Source organism: Nothoprocta perdicaria, unplaced genomic scaffold, assembly GCF_003342845.1.
Source record: "Nothoprocta perdicaria isolate Ctin4 unplaced genomic scaffold, notPer1 scaffold_163, whole genome shotgun sequence".
NCBI classification, from domain to species: Eukaryota; Metazoa; Chordata; class Aves; order Tinamiformes; family Tinamidae; genus Nothoprocta; species Nothoprocta perdicaria.
Window position 1 is genome coordinate 445,085 of NW_020454794.1, and position 21,479 is coordinate 466,563.

Genomic DNA, 21,479 nt, shown 5'->3' on the forward strand with positions numbered 1-21,479 from the left:
TGACCAGGCCACTCCTAAACTATAGTGACGCCTAAATGCCTGGTATTGGAATCCACAAGCAATCATCAAAACATGAGCAAGAACACAGAAGTTTGGAAAAGTCAATTCAAATAGCTTGAGAACATGACGACTCAGTGCATCTACACTACTTTCAGAAGGGAGCAGATAAGTAACAAGCGTGTTGAGAGTATGTTTAAAATGCTTTGAGGAGGTATGACTGGCAGGTGTAGAAGAAAATCCTTCTATTTCACTGACATAGGTTCAGTAAAAGGAGAAGTTGACTGTGGCATGTAAAAACACACCTATACGAGCCCAGGCATCTACTACAGAGTATCATGGAATACAGATATTGCTGTCAGCTTCAACAGAATCACCTTGGACACAAAAAAACATTTTAATTTCTGAAGCCCCGAGCCCCATATATTAATTAAATGTTAATTTAACACCTGCAGTGTAGACATGCCTTTAACCTAGCTAGCACAAATAAGAAATAGTGCAGAAATCCTAATGTATACCCTGCCTACCAATAGGTGCTAACGCCTATACGAGGTCATCTTCACTGTTCCTACAAATCCTAGGGAAACCAAGCTAGCAGGTGCCAGAATACGCTTTATTCACTTCTTTCCTCTAGTGTAAAAATTATGCTGAGATGGGCAGTGTGAAGGATGGTTTCCAAGTTTCCCATCCCGTTCCCATGTTCCAATGGCTTCCCATCGCGAAGGACATTTGAAAACAGGCTGGGCTAACATCCAGAAATGATAATGCAGAGCCTCGCTTTCTTAGGTGGGCATAAACTAAAAGTCTATGAGATCTGTTTAATACCTAGTATTTATAGTTTTCTACAGCTTAGTTCTTTACCTTCAAATTCCTCTTCATTATCAGGTAGTGATTTTTTTTCCCCGTGTTTTACTTCCCTCCTGGAGATAAACAGAACATCATCAGAGTCTGATGTTCTCTCCTTGGGATGTTTTTTTTCCTCTGCTCTCCTCTTCTTTTTCTTTTTTCCCATGTGCTCTTTCATAACATTTTTCTTTGCTTTCTCTCCTGCTTCATCTCTTGGAGATGAGTGAGGATGGGACTTCTTGGTCTCTTTGTCCAGACTAGAAAATCAGAGAAAGGAGTTCATTAAATTAAAAGTTCACATATCATATACAATATCGTATCTTTTTACATTACATAATTTTACCTTCTCCCACATCTCACAGTGCTGAAAAAGGAGGATTTTTCATCCTCCTCCATTTTCATCCTCATCCATTCATTTTTCACTTCTGACCACTTCTCAGGTTTTACAATTCCATTTCCCCTTTAGTTATAGAATAAGTAAAGAATAGTCTAGAACACAGTGTCTAAAATGAGTGTTTCTCTCTCATTTCTGTAGACAGGGTGCATCTCGCTCACTTATTGCATGTAATCTTTCCTCTTTAAAAAAAAGTTCTGATATTGCAGTTAGAATTGCAGCTCTAAATGATTCAACAAGAATTCACATCCTTCATATCCCTTGTAAACAGTCCATTCTCACCCAACTGTTGAAATTCATAAGAACTGCACAATAGTTATGTGGCAAAAGGCACTTGGAGATGCCTCCTTTCAGAATTATTAATTATTAGAAATTCTCAGAAGTGCTTAAGTAACTAAAACTGAACAAGTGTTTTAGGCACTCCACTGATATCAAATAAGAGCAGGGTTCCTAAATACCTTTCTGGATCTAGTCCCTGATCCCATCTCCTCATGACTCCAAAGAGGATTTGGGCACCATCTGCCTTTCATGATGGGAGCCCAGAGCTTGCAGGGTTTTAACCTGCACGGGCAACTTGTTAGTTACTTTTGCAGTGAACAGCCACCTTATTACCTCTAAAGACAAGTGAATTAAGTGTGACCCACAGCACACACCACAAACAAACACCAAAAAGACAATCGTGAAGAAATCACAGCTGAAGATGTATTGAGATACAATAAAATGATGTTATATATGTTATATGCTATACACAATTCCAATACATAAAATATATATACAATATATTGTATCATAATTGTGTATGTAATATTTATGTGCCCTGTGAATGTCGACAGGGAAGCTCAGACTAACCTGTAATGTTTACTTTCTGCTTTTAGGTCACATGTTCAATAGCAAGAGTAGAATGAGTTTTCCCTTGATAAATATGTGGCTTTACAGAGAACTCAAAAAAAAAAAAAAAAAGAAAAAAAAAACAAACAAAATAAATCAGAAAAATTTGCTGAAAATTTTAAAGAGGAACTTACTGAATTCATCAGTGCTTTGTTGGAGCCTGTCTATTCATATCTTACAAAACAATTTACTGTAGAGTCATAGCTCCAACAAGAAAAGTGATGTTAACTAGGAAAGCTCTAGATCACTGACTTCAATTCTTGGAAGGTGGGCTACRAATTCAGCAGAGCTGGAGATGATACACAGTATGGACAAAGAAGATGGGGAGAAAACATTGCAGCAGGTGGTAAAGTTGTGAGTAGGCAGAGGAAGCTGCAGTGATTTGGCAGCAGAATGGGAGCACTGCAGTTCAGCACTGGCCACTGAAGTCTTTATAGTCACATCAACACACCTGACCTTACCTGGGGTAAGGTATATGCTGCCTATACGCTCGAGCCTGCATCATAAACCCTCTAGGTATTTTATCCAGCGCCGAAGAGGCTTCTGAATCCCAGCTGCATCCCAGCTGCTCCAACACACCCGCTTCAGGGCTGTCAGTGGGCACCTAGGCCCRGGGAGCCTCGGTCCCAGGGGCTGTTGCTGCCTTGCACATCTCTCTGCCTCGAGTGCTGCAGATCCCTGGGGCCCTGGAGCAGAGGCATTTCAGCCCCACGTACACAGCTGCCAGGTGTGCAGGGGTTACTGTGCCGAGTGTGCCAATATCCCCGTGGACATCTGGACCTTGCTTTCTTTAAAACACTATTGATGAAACGTACCTGGTATCACTTGGAACAATATATCTTTAATAGGGATAATTCGAGGACAAACCATCTGAACAGTGCTATGTCTCACAGACATTTTACAATGCAAATACTATACTAAAAGAGTACATAAACTGGCATTTCAAATGTTCTGCTTCATTTCTAAAAGCTTCAGCTCCAGAGAGAAAAGAAACAGAAATTATATAGTGCCAACTTCAGATCTGAAAACAGCAAAGACATTGGCATCTTCAGTAATTATCCTGGCAAAATGTACGCTCTGTTCCAGGGCATGCTAAGAGCTGATTCACTTAGCTGAGCTTACAGGGAATAGAATGAATGCCTTAACTAAGAYTCCAATATTTTGTGCTGCAGGAAAATTATATTTTTAATATTTTATTTAGATTTAATTTTAGTCATCTGCTATACCAGCTGACCAGTGTTTGTACAAGCAAACTGATGTTTACTAGTTGGATATCCTATAATGAAATTCACAGTTAGTAAGACTTGAATATGTAGTTTCACATGCTGTTTTACCCCGAGAACTATCAGATTTGATATTCATTTAAAATTTAGATCCAATGAGGACAATTATTTTTAGTTTGCAGAAATTTAGTACATTTACTTCAGTCRGTTCTCCAAAGAATTCCCCTGTTTGCAGGGACTAACTCGACCTTCTCATCGTTTGTACAAAACAATGGCAAGTCAGCTTGCCAATAAAGTCTATGTTTGGAGAATATCAAATTTGGTATTACAGCACTCAATTAKGAAACAAAGCATGTAGAAAGAAACTCATTCTTACTGCATATGTAGCTAGTCATATCTTTTATTAATATGGTACTTTATTTAGAATATAATCCAGCTCTCAGTGTAACAGAGAATCTACTGATATTCCTAGACGACACCTCTCTCTATTTTCAACTGGTTGTTGCATGCATTAAGTGGGAAAGATATCATGGTTTTAAGGTTTATTTCTAGGTGAAAACAAGCTTACTATCATGTAGATGATCGACCTGGAAAAAGGCATTAATATAGCAAAGATTCTGCTTTGTATAATTTTGGATTATATGGAAATGGACATCATTTTTTATATTGATAATCATACTAGGGMATTTCAATAACAGTTAAATTTTGAAATTGCCTTTAAAGGTGGGATTTGTCCACTTCATGTAGCCTCCTTGGGAAGAAATCTCCGTTGATAGGGATTAATCAGCTCTTTGGCAGCAGTGCCAATACTGCACTGACATAGAGCAGATAAAGAGGGAGCCACTCAGTCTAGAATCCCTATGGCATGTCTATATGTCCCTATGGGTTCAAAAAAATAACTGTACAAATCTGTAGAAGAAAAAGGCTCCAATTCTGCTTCTGAAAATCCTGAACTCTTAAACTGCTGTAGGCTTGGATTATATTCTGGGAAATATCCCTAGATGATCGTTTGGATCTTATACTGCTTTCTAAAATCTGATGTTGGTAGCTACGAGAGACAGCTCGTGCTCTGGAAGTKGCTTCAACCAAATGCTATTTCAAATAAATAAAAATAGAACTTTATTTAAAAAAAATAGAGTAATTCCTTGGAATCCTTTGGATTACCATCACTTGGAATCACTGCAGACTCAATGCACTGTTTGCATCACAACATTTTAGCCCTGTTCCACAGAAGTTTTGCAGAACTGAAGTAGGGGCTCATTTTCAAGTCAGGTTACATGCACTCCCTACCATTCCCCAGATGTAAGCCTAATACAAGATCCAGTATCCACAACTTAATGCACAGTTTTATATAACAGCATATATACAACCTTGAATGAAAAACGAGCCCTCCAGCAAGCATCTCACCTTGCAGCAAGGCTCTGACAACCTCCTATGGCTAAGTTTCAAGCCAACCCATCCCACCAGTGTTTCCAAATCGAAAACTGGGCACCCATTTGCCAGGTAGTAAAGCGGTGGAACAGATGAGCAATGCTCTTGTCCATATGTTCTGTGGGTCCAACTGCTTGGTCRCATGTTTAGAGTAAACCAGATCCCATTTCACCAAGACAGCAGTTAGAGTAATCTGATGGCACAGGAGGTAGGGTAATCTGATGGCACCGTTGGACTAAATTCTAAATTAGAATTTAAATTCTAATTTAGAATTCTAAATTCTACTTCTGAAGTGCGACATTTAGAATTCATATAAAATAAGATTTATATAGTCAGGTTCAAGCATACTCACGTCATGTAATCTGCCATCTGCACCATTCTTATGTATCGGCAGGAAAAGGCATATTTTGTTTGGCTGATTTTAATAAGCTCACTTCTTACACAGTGTTCCTGCAATAATACAATCAACACTCATCCAAATTAAATCTACATCTTGGAAACCATAAAGAAACACATGTAAAGAAGAAAAACAACCACTTTARCATAGCTGTCGTCAGCATCTGAATAATGAAGACAAAAAGTTTCAAGAACAAAGCACATTTTTTAATAATGCATTATGAAAAAAATAGTAAAATTATCATAGTGGCCTTCAGAAAAGCTAAATGAATAAATATTRTACTGCATGTGATAAATTCCCCCTAGCTCTCTCATTTTAGCTGCATGAAGCTTGTGAAAGCCACCAAATGGATTACTGAGCATCTGAATTAAAAACTTCTCAATTTGTGTCTATTAGAGGGCTTTTTGTTCAGCCCTGAAAGCTGGCTGACCTTGGTTGGCTGGGATGGGGAAGGAGACAAGAGGCTCTTCAAGCCTGGCCAATTACATCWACATCCTCAAAACGAGAATCCTGGTACTACCACTGCCCAATTGGTTTCTTCTTACAGGTTTACTTACTTTCCTGTTGTTGAACATCAGAACTGTGTAGAGCTTATTATCTGTTTCCACTCTCTTTGGTGTTGAGATGACAATGGCAGGAACATAATAATCATTTCCAGTGTGTGTGCAAGTCCTGGCAAGCACGTAGTCTCCAATCTGCACACCAAGAAAGTATCAGTTTGTGAGAACCTGGTAGATTGTGAGTTTTACAAGATATAATATCAAATATTGAGATTTTTATACAGATCATTGTTCTAACATATTCCAGTCCTTTAATACAGAGCTTTAAAGGTAAAGATAAAGGACTTGGTTCTCCCAAGTACTGATCACTCTTAATTTCCACTGGATCAGGAAGAGATCACAAAGCAAAAATAATCTGACAGAGCCCTACTAAGTGCACCAGGGAGCAGCTGGAGAGTTGGACAGACTCAAGATGAGGAAACTCTTCTAACTCCTTTATCTSCTTGAACTTTGCATTTATAGCAAGCTTTTAAAGCAACCTTGGAAAATTTAGAGCATGGCATATGTAACTGACATATACAGAATCCTTTTTAAATCAACACAGAAGCTGCAGTTTCTTTACAAATTCTGCATATCTTTTCCAGATTTGGATGTTTTCCTTACAGAAACCAAGATCTTCCGTTGAAGTCAAACCAAGATTCRACTTCAACGGAGAGAAAAAGACATGTCTCTAGTTTTAAGTGTAACAAAATAGCTGCGAAACTGCTTTTTGTAGCCATCATCGCTCTCTTGAGTAATATAAGAATCAAATGAAAAAAAATTGTGATTGCAGATAGTCGTATGATCAACTTGGAAAAAAAGRAATTGGAATAAAAAGAGTTTTTTCCGCTACTGTTAGTATGGGCTAGTAAAGGGTTATTTGCCAGATTTAAGTTATGCTATGATAAATAAATTTTTGAACATGTTGTACATAAAAGGCTCACCTTGATTTTTAAACTACCTGCTAAGAGCCTATTTTGCTGCTCCATAGAGGGCAAATAGTCATGTTTTATAAATAAAATAATGCAGACTTCTGCAAATGAATAGGATTATAACGAATCTAAACAAATTAAAAATAGCGTGCTGAAAATATCACCAAAACAGAGCTATTGCTGTCAGCAAAGACTCTTTAAAATAAATCTTTTATTTTTTTTGCAAAATGTAAGAAGAGCTATTATTTGACTACTTGCTACTATATACCATAGGATCCGTCACCTGCAGACAGGGACAGGGCATGGCCCCCCCTACAGATATCATGAACTTCACGGGTACAGCCCAGGCCTCCCCATGGATGAAGTCAACAAGTGCATGGGTAGAACTGATATTCTTTATCACAGTTCCTAAAATAAGAACATAAAAAAAAATCAACATGATTATGTTTTTACTYCTTGTGGAAGACTTTAACAATCATATCAACATGAGGTCACTGAGGTCCACATGTCACTGAGGTCAGACACACTGTGTCCGTACTAAACATTCCCCATTTCCATCTGTAGTTGACTTTCATTTACTCAGCATAGTATGTGCTAAGGAAATAGGGCAATTTGTGCCTAAGTAAATGCAGCCATAGTAACTATCCTTAACACAGCCTTTACAACACCAAAAAGGATTTTCCAATCTTTTTCCACCAATTTTCTAGCCCAGGAATGAACTTTGCAAACCTACCAGATGGCTGATTGTTCATGTGACTAAGCTATTACTAGAAGTAAAAATATGGAGAAAAAGCAAACAAACAAGTGAAAGTAGCATAAAAATGATGGACTTTCCCTCTGCACATACCTACACGCACTCACACACACATACACAGGACATCAGCAGTTACACTTTTTGTAAGGACAGAGCAATCTCAAACATGGAGAACACAAAAAACCAAGAWAACTGAATTGGCCAAGGCACTTTATCTTCCCTGTAGCAAAGTTTCTGCATTGATTGATTTTCCCAGTGAAATAACACACAATTTTACACACCAATCAGTCCGTCTTAAAACTCAACAGAACCRTGTGATTAATTATTTGAGCAACCCCAAAAGCCTGGCCTTTCCCAAATGTTGAAAAGGAAAAACCCAGCATGGCATCAAAGCAGACAGATTCTCTCAGCTAACTGTAGTGTGGCCCAGGTACTGAAAAGCATTTCGTCCCCCACTCTTCTTTTACACATATTCTTCTTTATCCTCTTTTTAGCAGATCTGCAYAGTTTTTGGACCTTACCCAATGTAACCTTTTATAAATGAATATAAATGCATGTACAAAATACATATACTCTATTTTTTATTAACATGCAAGTGTAATATTAAATCTAATGAAAATCAAACTCGCTAAATATGAACAAAAGTAAAGTTTTATAGGAAACTAGGAAATTAAAAATACTTAAAATGAAAAAAAAAGATACCTGGATAATAAAATCCGGTGATGTCTGATCTTGCAATCACCTTTTGGCTTCTGAGAGTCAGAAATACTTTGCCTTTTTGTCTTTTTTTAGACTGTGACTTTACACCTTCTTCTTCAGGTCTCTGTAATTTAATTTAATTTTTTTTTATAATTACTCAAACAGGCTGTACCTATACTTTGGAATTAACTAAAATTTATGCAATATAATGTTATAAATTCTGTTAATAATTCACARTGCATTATTTTAAATATTCAGAATACTTATAGTAGAGCAAGCTAGGTCACCGTAAGTACTCACAGATAGGATCATCTAACAGTTTTCACTTAAAATCCTATTTAGATGGTTATAATGATGTGGAAATTTACCTTAACGAATCATGAACCTGGCTCACTTTTTTTCTAGGAAAAAAATTACAAATTCAGAGTTCTAAGACTGAGATAAAGAAAAATCTAATTTTTTACAAAGYAAGAGAATATCGAATACACTTCCACTTCCTTTAGACAGGTGGGTTTTCATTATAATGCTTTTCTATTTAAAGTGTCTGAACTATGTGGAGTCACTGATTAAAAAAGTCAAATACAAAATCCAAAAGAAAAWGAAAATCTTACAACTTCTGCCTGCATAAAATGATTATTTACAATCTATGACTTACATTTACCAAATATTTAAAGTTCATTTAATTTTCAAAATTATATTTTCTACAGTTTTGAGACATTACAGCTTAGTAAAATATTAAACCATGTTTTCCAGGGCCACCACTGTGTATGATTCCATCTTGGTAGTTTGGGTTCTTCAAATGCCAATTCTCTTCTTTGGGGTGGAGCTCCCCACACTGCAGCTCCCACCAGGTACCACAATCACCACAGAATAATGTGTCTTACTACTGAATTGCTCACCAACAAAGCTGGCAACACAAACAACTCATGAATTTAATTAATTAGGTTTTTCTTGATGAAAAGTCTTTCTCCTTGGCCAATCTTTCGAATGCACAAATTCTTGAAAAACAGAAGAAATTTTCTGTGGACTATTTGGTATTATTCCCTTTTAAAATGTTTTCCACGGGGGAAAAAACCATGTTTTTCAATTGGTTTCAATTGGCTGCAAAGGCCTTTTTTTTTTTGTCAGTGCTCTAACTGTTTAGTTGAGATATTCTTAAAAACAGACTAGGTGTATGGAGTGAGACCAAACATCCATCCAGCTGCTTTCCTGTATGTGAGCAGGGAGGTGCCTAAGAACAAGTATGTTCTTACTTGAACACTCTCTTAAGCTCCAGTAATTCCTAGATCAGCATCTTCCCGAGGCAGAAGAGAGAGTATTTGCATTTAATGGTTTGATATTTTCCTTGTGTGATGTTTTTGAAGATAGGTCTGTGTTTACACGCACAACAACCTGCTGCAAGCAGTTTAACAGCTTCACGGTGTGGTGTGTGAAAAAGCACTTTTATTTTGAATCTGTCACTAGCTAAATGCATTTGAGCTCCTATTCCTCATACTGGAAAAGCCAATGAATATTCATTCTTTATTCATATTTGTATTTCTTGATTTCACGGCTCTCCCATGCTCCCTTCTGAGCCAGCTCTYTTCCAGTTTATTGAGTCTATTATGAAGCGTCAGCATATGCAGAAGCAGCTCCAAACCTCCCCGGATTCCTCTTGCCAGGTGCTGCAGCCTTTCTGCTCTACTTGCTCCATTTTGAAGGAGGAAAATTGGAATTAGGGCCAGTATTCAAGGTGTGGGCACACTCTGGATGCACTCAGTGCTGTAATGCTTGCAGACCTCTCCTTTCTCTGCTCCATTCTTAATGATTTTTCTTTTCATGGCTATTGAAAACCGAGCTGTTGTTGTTATAGATCTGTAATATCCCCTCAAGATTGTTGGGAAGGGTACCAGTCCACCAAGAGCCCTGCAATGTACCAACAAAAGATGCAATTTCTTTCTCTCAAGAGCTATTGTTCAGGACCATGTCTCTCAATGATTTATAAAAGAGTATTTGAAATTTCACAGACTGCTTCACCCTCACTAAAGAAAGGATTTTCCAAAGGGCATCTGGCCGATGGAGGATGTTAACGCAGCAATATCCTAAAGTGAAGTGAGTTGAATTTAGATCAGAAAATTATTCTGCTTTGTGGCAGTGTTTAGTGTGTGCGACTAGAACAGGGAACATCTGGTTTGGAAAAGATGAACTGCTCTAAAATGACCAGCCATTGGAAAAGTCAATGGATCAATGTGCTGCATTGCTCTGCCTGGACATCCTGAATCCCTCATCCTTCTRGTCTCAGTGAGCATCTACCTCGCTTCCCCATCTGCAATATGAGGATAATAACACAATTTCACATCACAAGGAGCTTTGTGAAAATGAGGGGACAAATTATTTCAAAAGACTAAAGTATTCTAATGATAAAATCAAGAAGGTTCATAGATAAAAGGTAACCATGCAAACCATTTGGTCCAGGATAGTTTGCATGGTTCACAATTTAAATATCTCTTACAGCAGGTTTGGAGGACATCAGGAAATTATGTGTATTTGTCAGAATGTGACAGAATACTTCACATTTTTGCCTCCTGAGAAAATTATGAAAATTGATGATACAAAAGCTTAATCTTTCTGATAATGAAATATTTTAGAAGTACAGAATAACAATTTTATTTTACATCTGCTACAAGACCATGAAATTAATTATTGAATAAGAGGGCATTATGCTGTCCATACTTCTCATGATAATGTTCCTAAAAATAAATTATAAACAAATATAAAGTTAAATAAATCAGATTCCCTATTGATTTTTTAAAATGTTCAGTAGCCCACATTAGGTAAACAATTTGCAAGCATCTGTCTCTAGCACTGCTCCTTTGAATCACAAAATCATATGGTTTGAAAAAACAGAATTTTCCACTGATTTACATCCCATTTACAAATTTTATTTCGAAAGAAAAAAAAAAGCCATAACCCAGAGACCTCTTAAAAAACCCCTACTTGCTAATGGTGAGAATGGCAAGCATCCTTGTTCGATGACATTTTTTCCCTTAAAGTTACATTTTCTTTTGATACTAGTTTTGCCCTAACAGAAGATAAGGACACAAAAGACAGGGATAACTAAATAGTTTGTGCTCAGTTTCACTCTGACTCTTCAGCATCTCCCATATGTCCCACAAAAATCACAAGCAATGCCAAAAACGATGCCCCCTCCAATAAACCAAACTCAACGAAATACACAGCGAGATATTCTAAACAGGAGATACGTAGTTTCCTAGTTTTATTCTTCACTTCAATAGAACATAAATTATACCGACACCCAACCTTCCCCACTAATCCCAGAATCACAGCATCACAGGATGGTTGAGGTTGGAAGGGACCTCGGGAGATCATCCAGTCCAACCCCCWGCTCCAGCAGGGACACCCAGAGCACGGGGCACAGGGCGGCATCCAGGCGGGTTTGGAAGATCTCCAGAGAAGGAGACTCCACAGCCTCCCTGGGCAGCCTGTGGCAGGGCTCTGTCACCCTCACAGGAAGGAAGCTCTTCCTCACATGGAGCTGGAACTGCCTGTGSTTCAAMTTGTACCCATTAACCCTTGTCCTGTCACTGGCCAGCACYGAGAAGAGCTTGGCCCCTCCTGCCCCTTCTCCCCTCAGGTATTTATACACATTGATCAGATCCCCTCTCAAGCTTCTCTTCTCCAGGCTAAACAGGCCCAACTCCCTTAGTCTCTCCTCCCATGAGAGATACTCCAGTCCCTTAACCATCATGTTGCTCTCCACTGGACCCTCGCTAGAAGCCCCAGCACTAAAGACCAGGCAAGCAGGCTCAGTGTCCCGTGCAAAATACGGGGCAAGGAATCACCGTCTAACGTCAAACACGTCTTTCCTACCTAAGCTCTTAGTGCTCAGGGCAACTGGCCCAGGAGCCATGCCTGCTATGAAGGTGTCTAGTGTTCTTATTAAAGAAGAGCCCCATCTGATTCACAGGGATTTCCACTGGTGCCRGAGAGCTTAGCTCTGCTTGCACTGAAGCCAGTGCATTAAAGCATACGAAGTGAGGCAGATTTTGCTGCCCTCTGCCAGTACCTGCTATATGTTAAAACTCACTGTCACAAGACACATACGTGGTTGCACTTTCCTGCCATAGGTAAGAATGGGCAGGAAGACTATCCATGGAACTCGGAGTGTACTTGTCCTGCCTTTGGCACTACTGCCACCACAACCCTGCTTATTGTGGAACCAAACCATTTCAGGTTATTGTTACAATTTGTTACAACTTGCTATTTTTAATCACCCAGTGGTCATGTAGCATGGCCACAAACAAGGCTACATCCTGCACCTTCAAGCTCCTCCTGAAGAAGACACAGCACTTCTAAAAGTGTAATCTCAATGAGTGGAGTTCCTTCCTAAAGAATGTGGCTTTATTTCTTTGCAGCAACTGCTGTYCATTGACAAGCAGAAACAGTATTTATATATGAAAGTATTTAATATGAAAGCAGATGTTCTCAAAGGCTGCATTAAAGCCTGGATATTTTAAGTCAAAGTTGGTAATAAGGTAACTGATACATTTCTCATTATTTATATCTTCAAATCAAACCCAAATGCCAGCCTGAAGTCAAAGGTCTTAGTCAACATGTTTTAGTCAGCACATCAAAAGGAACTGAGTAGACAGAGGGATACAGCCTACAACTATGCCTCAAATTAGCTCATCATCTTTTTCTCTGATAATTACTAAAGGTGTTTGCTGATTCCCCCATCATTTCCTTCTTGCATCACCAGGGCCCCACGTAGGTGCAGGTCTCCTTCATCCCCTTTGAACATCCCCTCATGTCCCCAGGGACACAGCTCACCTTTCACAGAGAGCAGCAGGCAGAGCAGCCTGAGCTCAACTCCCGCAGCAGGTCAAAGCTCAGAGGGAGGATAACCAGGCCATTAATTCAGTGGCAGGCTTAAACAGAAAGCTCCTGCAGCAAGGACATCCAAAAAGGATTACTAATTCTTCTAAGAAGTTGTGAACAGAATTAGGAACTGTTGCAAGCTAAAAGCTATGGGGTTTATTGGGTTTATTATGAATTTTTGTAAAAATAAAGCAAGAAAGCAGTGCAGTAGACCTGCAGAGGAAATGCCATTTTTCTGCCATCTCGCAGTAGCAATATTCAGATTAGCTACTTGCTGCCACGTATTTCAGCCAGCAGGTTACTTTTTCATATCCATTCTGGAAACACAGAAATGTCTCCAAATCACAGCCAAACAAACAAACGAACCCTCTGACAACCTTCTAAGGAGGCTCCTTTTCAGTTTTCCTCCCGGTTGCATTTTCCCAGCACATCAGCCGAATTCTAATTACCTCTGCATTCCTACCTCTCACTCCTAAAGCCTTTCAGCCGCGGATTAGCGATTGCCCACGACGCGGCTCCGCTTAGGCTCCTAAAGCAGGTTGCCTCGGGATAAGCGATTGCACAATGTTAATCACCTCAAGCCGGGAGCACGCGCTGCTCTCCCGAGGCAGCAGTAGAACTGCATGGAAGTGACCAGCGAGCCACAAGCATGGCCAGAGCTGACACGATTTGCAGGTAGAGGACAGGCCCCCTCACTGCGGAGAACTCAGGAGAGGTTCATATGGGCTCATTTAGGCTTCAMCTAGCTTGCCCACCCATATTAATGCATATATAAGGAAACTTGTATGCACAGATACATCAAGGCAAAATATAGCATAATCAAGGAGCCAGGCTTCCTGAAGAACACAAAGCTTACAACTTCCCTCAGCATCCACTTCATTTAGGGCAACCATGTATCGAAGTTCAGTCAGACTAATTTCCCTCATTCAGTGATCATAAAAAGAGGAATATACAATATATGAAAATATACAATATACAATATATGAAAATATATGAGCTTTATAATGAATTGTCTATTTGTTTTTTACTTATCCTCTTTTAGAACTCAGAGGTCTGAAAGAAGATTTTCTTTCTTCTTATTTTGACACCAAGTTAACCATGAGYSAGCAGTGCGCCCTCGTGGCCAAGAAGGCCAATGGGATCCTGGCTGCATCAGGAGGAGCGTTGCCAGCAGGTCAAGGAAGGGGATCCTGCCCCTCTCCTCAGCTCTGGTGAGGCTGCACCTGGAGTATTGGGGGCAGTTCTGGGCTCCCCAGGACAAGAGGGATGTGGAGCTTCTAGAGAGGGTCCTGCAGAGAGCGACAAAGATCATTAAGGGACTGGAGCATCTCTCGTGTGAGGAGAGACTGAGTTGGGCCTGTTTTCTCTGGAGAAGAGAAGGCTGGGAGGATCTGATTAACATGTATAAGTTCATGAAGGGAGAATGTAGGGAGGAAGGAGCCAAGCTCTTCTCAGTGGTGGCCAGTGACAGGACAAGGGGCAGTGGGTACAAGTTGAGGCACAGGCAGTTCCATCTCCATGTGAGGAAGAACTTCTTTACTGTGAGGGTGCCAGAGCCCTGGCACAGGCTGCCCAGGGAGGCTGTGGAGTCTCCCTCTCTGGAGATCTTCCAAACCCACCTGGATGCCGCCCTGTGCCCCGTGCTCTGGGTGTCCCTGCTGGAGCAGGGGGTTGGGCTGGATGATCTCTAGAGGTCCCTTCCAACCTTAAACATTTTGTGATTCTGTGATTTTCCTAGTGAGCTCATTTTAATATTTGCACAGTACAACTCTACCTAGACTGCAGTTCTACAGAAGCAGCAGCATTGCCAGTTAGGCATTTACTTTTGAAGCTTTTAGATGAAAAATGAAATGGAATGAAATGCTTTGGTTTTTAGACCAAAGTATTTTGAATTTTAAAGCATCAATAGTGTATACAGAACAATACTGAAAAATTTCCACTGGGAAATTTTAGATTTTTTTTTTTTTTTGGTATTTTTTTGATTTTCCTAAGAATTCACTCARATACTTGATTGCAAAGACAAAAACTCAGGGTAGAAGATCTATGCATTATTTAAACAGAAGATATGGGGGTCCCTAAAATAAGAGGGCTCTGTGGGGTTTTATATGTACACGCCTGCATTCATGTTATAAAAACTATTATGCAACATAACTTAAAGGTAAAAGCCATTATGGTGGAATAAATTCATTTTCAAGAATATCCTGAAAGAGAGAAAACAATGACAGAGCACAATGCTGCAATCTAAAATAYGTTTTCTGAACATACACATCACAGAAAAAGCTAGCATGATAGAGTATGTTCTCTCTTCCCATATCACAGCCCAAAGTAACTTTTTAAGCTTATCTKTATACTTGCTTCTTTATACATTTCCACAGGTGGTTCATGAAATTCCTTCAAGTAAAACAGCACTCCAAGTGAAATCATCAATCAGGAAATTACATATGTAAGATGAACAAAAAAATCCCAGACTTCAATTGCAGTGTCAGAGCAGCCACATTATTTTGTGCAAACACAGAAAATGGGATTAATGGAATGAAGACAGTGCCACCTGAAGTAAAGACCCTCTTTGGGTCGTGCTGAATAGTAGCATCTTCAGGTGCTACTGACTCTGTTGATGGTACTGACAGCACCATCCACAGCAGTGTGACTTAGAAGCCTAGTCATGTGCAGACACCTACATTGAATGGACACTGGAATTTCAGTGACTGAATATGGGGATAAGTCTCTCTCCTGCTCTCCATCTTTTCTCTTAGAATAAAGATACCACCGTAGGCTAAAATAGATCACTTCTGACATTACAAAATCCTTTAGTAATCTAAAATCTATTAAACCTGAAAGCTGGGTAGATCCCACTGGAGATTCTCTGTAACAAGCTATAAACACAAAATCTCATCAAAATACCTGTGCAAACAGACACTTTGTGCTGCCGCATCATCAATATGATGCCCAACAGCTTTGTGTCTTTCCCATAAGACTGAACGGTGAAGTCTCTTTTCTCCCTGTCCCTGACACCTAGAATACAGTTAGTTACATGATGCTGAAGCTCAGCAGGTATTGACATTACGTGGACAAGAAAAATTCCCAAAGGAGATTTTTTCTGTCTCTTTAACCAAAGTCTTTATCAACCCCTTGGTAGACAAGGCTGCAGTTCAGAAAGCCTCTTCTAATTTTTCAGATAATTCTGAGACTTCAGCAAGGAAATAAAATGCAGAACTGAGGCCACCTACTAAGAAGGCCCCACCCTTCAAGCCTAACAGGGAGCTAATGCTGATGGAAGTCCAGAATGTTGCCCATTTCATTGAGAACATTTTGTTGCTTGCTGCAGATTATTATGTGCATTTTATACGAAGTTATTCTTAAAAAGCACTAAAATACAAGCAGCGGAGAAAATGGCTACCCATCTATGAAGATGCACTTCCAGAAGCATCCCGTTTTTCTTCTACATATTTTATGTATATGTAGATTAGTGCAGATCTGCAGAATAAAGTGCCACAAAGTTTATATCACAGCGGTCTTTCCCCAACTCTTCTTTTTCAGCTTGCAGAGAAAATAGAGGTATTTTGCTCAGATTTGGTTCCTAGGAAGCTCAATTTCTCTGGCTCTGTCTGCTCTAGAACTTCTGTTTACAAAGTATATTCAATAGAGTCCACATTTTTGGTGTACAAAGCAAAGTCTACTTTTTCATCCAGGATAAATTTAAGCTTTTCKAAGAGCACATGTCATGTCTAATTGGTTATTTATTCCCTACAGACAAGCTATCTACACAGTTAAAGTGCATATCCCAGGAAATTCATTTGCTTCTCCGACAGGCCTCGGCGTGCATCCTTTTTAGAAAGTTACTCAAGTGCCATACAACTTAGGCTGCATCTCAAATAACAGCATTTCAGTAGTTTTGCAGAGCTAGCCAGTGTGAATATTTAGGCAGACACATAGACAGACAGACAGACAGGAAAAAAACAGTTTACTGTAAAAAAATAAGTAACCATTACAGATTGCTTTATTTTGATTATCTTTTTCGTCTATCCATTTGGATACTATTACACTAAGTGCCTAATTTGGCTATTACCACAGAATAAAATTCTGCCAGAAGCACCTACAGAAGAAGAATACTTGAAAGAAAAATGTGTGTGTGTCTTACCTTTTTGCCATTGCCAGTGTGTGACTCTGAGCTTTTCTCAGTTTCTTTTTTTACAGCTTCCTGAAGATCAGAGGCTTGTTGCTTGTATGTTAATGCTGTCAGTAACTCATCTTCTAACAATGTTACATCTTCATATGAAATTGGCCATCCCAGGTTTTCTAAAGCCTCCAGCAAAGCTTCCTTATTCTGCATATACTGGATTGGCCCATCCTCTTTAAACCTTAGTAAAATAAATAAATACAAATCAGTTATTGCATTTAGGAGAGTTTTTAATTTTTACTGTACTTTAGAAATAGAATTGTGGAGTTTATTGGCAAAACAAAATACCAGATTCATCTAATCCAATCTTTTGTATACCACAGATTCTTGCATTTCGTTCAGTTACCACTGCATTGAATCAAGTAACTGCACTGGTTTAACCATATGTCATTGGAAGACACACAGACAGCAAACCAAAAGGCTGAGCATCAGAGCCTGGTGTCATTTTAGATGCCTTAAGACATGAGGCAGTGACAAAGACCTTACAGATATGACCCAAAAAAATCATGAAAGTCCTTCTGGAATAGCAGCTACAGGCAAGCAGAGTCTAGTGCAGCTAAAATGGTACTCTTTAAATCCTCATTTGCTTCATGAGTCTTGACTGAACACACTGAGAGTACTTCTACACAAGACGTGAATCAGTCACAGTATTTCCATTGATAAACAAACAACAAACAACAAACAAGCAAACAGAAGAGATTCTTCAATTCTTTAAATTGCCTATTGGAAGTTTCTTTTCCATTTCTTTCTCTATTTCTTTTCAGTAAAGCCACTATTCCTCTGACTCTTTTCTATAATGGTACCAACATTTTAAAAATGTGAAACCTAGATCTGCAGAGTTTATTTAAGTGTTTGTCTCATCTATACGTACAATTGTGGCAAGCCTATTGCACTGCTCTACTCCTTCTCATTACTCATTATTCAGCGCTCTCTACTCCAGGAACTGTTCTGCACTGAAAACGTACTGATGGACAAGGTTATTTACCTATATTTTGTTCTCTGCTAGCAAAATACATTATCCATGTGGAATCAATATCAAGGAAACTCACCTACTGAATCACTGCTCTCAGCTATTTTGAACACAAATGACTTCTCCATTAAATCTGCATTTCCCTAATAATCTCATATACCTTTTGGCAAACATTAGTGACCAGAGATCTCCTCAAGCAATTCCTTAAGAAGCATGACCAAGTTAGCAGGCTTTAATAGTACCCCCCAGATTCCTAAAGATTTTGAAAATATGTTGTCATCCTTTTGTTATACATAAAGAATATCTTTGTTGGTATTGTTATAAATAGAGAATATCTTTGTTGTTGCAAATTCAGAAAAGAAATAAAGATTGACCATCTCAACTTGCAAGCACCAATATTAACAATCTTTATATAACCACCCAGTAATCAACATGTACAATTGCTAGGATTTCTTTGTTCCTTATATACCTAAACTCATGACTTATATAGTCATGACTATATTTTATTTCTTATATACCTAAACTCATTACTTATATAGTCATATGAGTTTCGGTATATAAGAAACAAGTCATATATAGACATAAACTCATGACATATAGATATAGTCATGAAGTAATGATGTAATATACATTTCCAGTGTGGTATATGGCTCCTGTCAGGACAGAGGTGCGTATTAAATCTTTAGAAACAGCCACTGAAGTGCTCTTTACTGGATGACAGACAATATAACAAGATGCCAAAGGTGATATTATGCTGCCCTCCCAAGGCCTGCCACTTGACACTTGATTAAGAACAGATTAGCACCATTCAAAAGGATTGCAAGCCCTTTCCTTTAAAAATAACCAGCATTGCAGAAAAGAGGCTCAGAGTTTAATATTACTCCGTATCACCTATCCCAGATATAAAGCAATGTACAGGCCCAAAATAATCGAAAATAAAACAAGYTAGTTACAGAACTAAAAAAGTGTGATATATTTATGACCAGCTTTTCAGAGGTGAGGTAGGAAACCAGAGGGTGGCAGCTTACTTGTCTCGTTCATCTTGAGGCAGCGCTCTCCAAATAAGTAGATTGAGGCGTCTATTAAAGAAAGCATAGAAAGTTTAGAATGCATTTCCTTTACATCTGTTATCTCAAAAGAGCAACTAAACAGTTTATTTAGAATTCTGCACTGATCTGTATTCTGAGATCACTGTATTGTCAAACTGTATCATTCAGCCATGAAATTATCAACTGCAAGAGAARAAAGGAAAACAGCATCTTCCATCAAGTGGCCACACGACTATTTCTGGGTCACGGAAGGATTAGCAGCAGTCACTGATTCCTGCCAGGATTTTCTATGGAGGGTTCAGTTCAGCACCACCACATCAAACCCAACAACAGAACTGATTAACTACAAGCCAAGTTAAGGACAGTTCCTCCCTTTAAACAGGAGTTCAAAAAAAAGTGCAGCCTGCAGACACACGGAGAGCAAGGCTAATTATACTTTTCTGCCAAGATAACCCCTCAGTTGTGCCATTCGGATTTCTACTTCGCTAAACTCTGGCTACTGATAGGAAAATGCAATTCTGTGACCTTTTAAAAGYACCACAAACCCTTCCGCTTTTGCTTTCTAGACATAAACCATAAACTCTTATCATGTCATCTACTTCACTGTTTTCTCTATTAACATTTAAATAGTTAAGCCACTGCTCAATTACTTCATTTCATTGGTAAAATCTTTATCAGTGATCCCAGTTGCAGTAACGATAGGAAAGTAAAATGTCCTTTGAAAACATTAGAACAGATTCATTGTTTGGAATTATTCAGATCCTTTAGGCTTCTAAGTATCTTGTTTGATTTATTGTTGCACATACAAGAAAAAAAAAATTGCATTAAAACCAAACCTTGAGTATGAATTTCCTTTTTGGTTCAYTTGGTCTTCTAGAAACCAAAACCAAGCACTTTCAGCATATAAATGACTTCTTAATTCATTCACAACCTTCAGGCTCAGCATGTTCCACTGCCTATTTCACACTTCTCAATCTGCACCCTCACAACTGGACTCATTTGCAAAAGCCTCTAGCTATACAAGATCATGCAGTTTGCAACTTTCCAAATGATTATCAGCAGTCAAATAATTGCAATACTTAAAAAAACACACACACAAAATAGACTAGATATCTAATGACCTTGTTTTGTTCACATGCCATTACAGACATTTAATTAATAATCACAATACTTCTCTCTAATAAATAAATAAATAAAATGGACAGTATAGACAGTACTTTGGTTATACTCCTGCACCTATAGCTAGATTCTAAGCAGGTGGCAGAACAAAATGGCCACTCATTTAAACATGTCTGTGTTTTCAGAAACTTAAATGTAGATTAAAATCTTGCTACTATGGTATGTTCTGGGGGTGTCCCTACAGGAAAGATTGCCTCCAGGTTTATTCTCAGAAAGCAAGCAAAATATTGTTTTCTTTGTCACTGAAAAAACACAGCATGAGCAACAGGGTATTTATGATCTCCTTGGCCATTCACTGGTTTTTCATTCTGCTTTTTTTTTTAAAGAAACTAAACATTTCTCCTGCRGGTTAATGGTTGATTAATGTGTTTCAAAGTGTGGAATTACCTGTATGGGCAAAGTATGCATGAGCAAGTACCCAATACATCAGAAAAATCTKCATCTGGATTGTAAACACGGTAAATTTCTGATCATCAGACTTGCCTTTCATAGGATTTAATTGCTTGCTCCAGTTTCTCTTTATAGGCATCAAGATTCACTGCCTGAGGATTAACTAGTGTGATCCGCTTCTTGTCGCTGCTAACATGGGCCAGTGGTAAAACCTAGAACAAAATAAAAACAAAGAAAGAATTTATCACACATTTCCTCTACCAGAGTGCAGAATGCCCACAACTCCATATCCAAAGATCAGAACAGACAGTAGGGAAAGGTATGAGGAAAAGAAAAGAAAGGCTGCGTTAAGAAATCTCTGAKCCCCCTAGGAAGAAAACCATCATTAGGCACCAATAAGGATTTTCAAAACTAAGACATCATTTTTATAGTGTAAATAAAATATTCTGAAATTATACAGCCCCTTGCCCCTTACACAAGTCAATGGTTTTAAGGCAAGGCAAAGCAAGATTTTTAATTAGTAGTTAATTCAGACTAAATCAGTACTCTCCAAAATCTCACTTGAATGAATGAATGAATGAATGAATGAAAGAAAGAAAGAAAGAAAGAAAGAAAGAAAGAAAGAAAGAAAGAAAGAAAGAAAGAAAGAAAGAAAGAATGAATAATGAAAGAATAGGTCAGAAAGGACATATCAGAGAATCACAGAATATTCAAGGTTGGAAGGGACCTCTAGAGA

At 38.6% G+C, this 21,479-nt stretch overlaps 1 protein-coding gene across 1 annotated transcript in view; it reads right to left on the reverse strand.

Moving 5' to 3' along the window:
- Positions 1-780: 780 nt before the first annotated feature.
- Positions 781-21,479, reverse strand: part of VWA3B (von Willebrand factor A domain containing 3B) — a 63,335-nt gene continuing 42,636 nt past the window's right edge. The window contains exons 21-28 of the mRNA XM_026035658.1: positions 20,837-20,955; positions 19,154-19,204; positions 17,117-17,336; positions 8,104-8,224; positions 6,931-7,055; positions 5,734-5,871; positions 5,132-5,229; positions 781-1,100 (exon numbers count right to left, since the gene is read on the reverse strand). Coding sequence (XP_025891443.1) covers positions 830-1,100; positions 5,132-5,229; positions 5,734-5,871; positions 6,931-7,055; positions 8,104-8,224; positions 17,117-17,336; positions 19,154-19,204; positions 20,837-20,955 — 1,143 coding nt within the window. The 3' untranslated portion in view covers positions 781-829. The remainder of the gene's footprint in view (positions 1,101-5,131; positions 5,230-5,733; positions 5,872-6,930; positions 7,056-8,103; positions 8,225-17,116; positions 17,337-19,153; positions 19,205-20,836; positions 20,956-21,479) is intronic.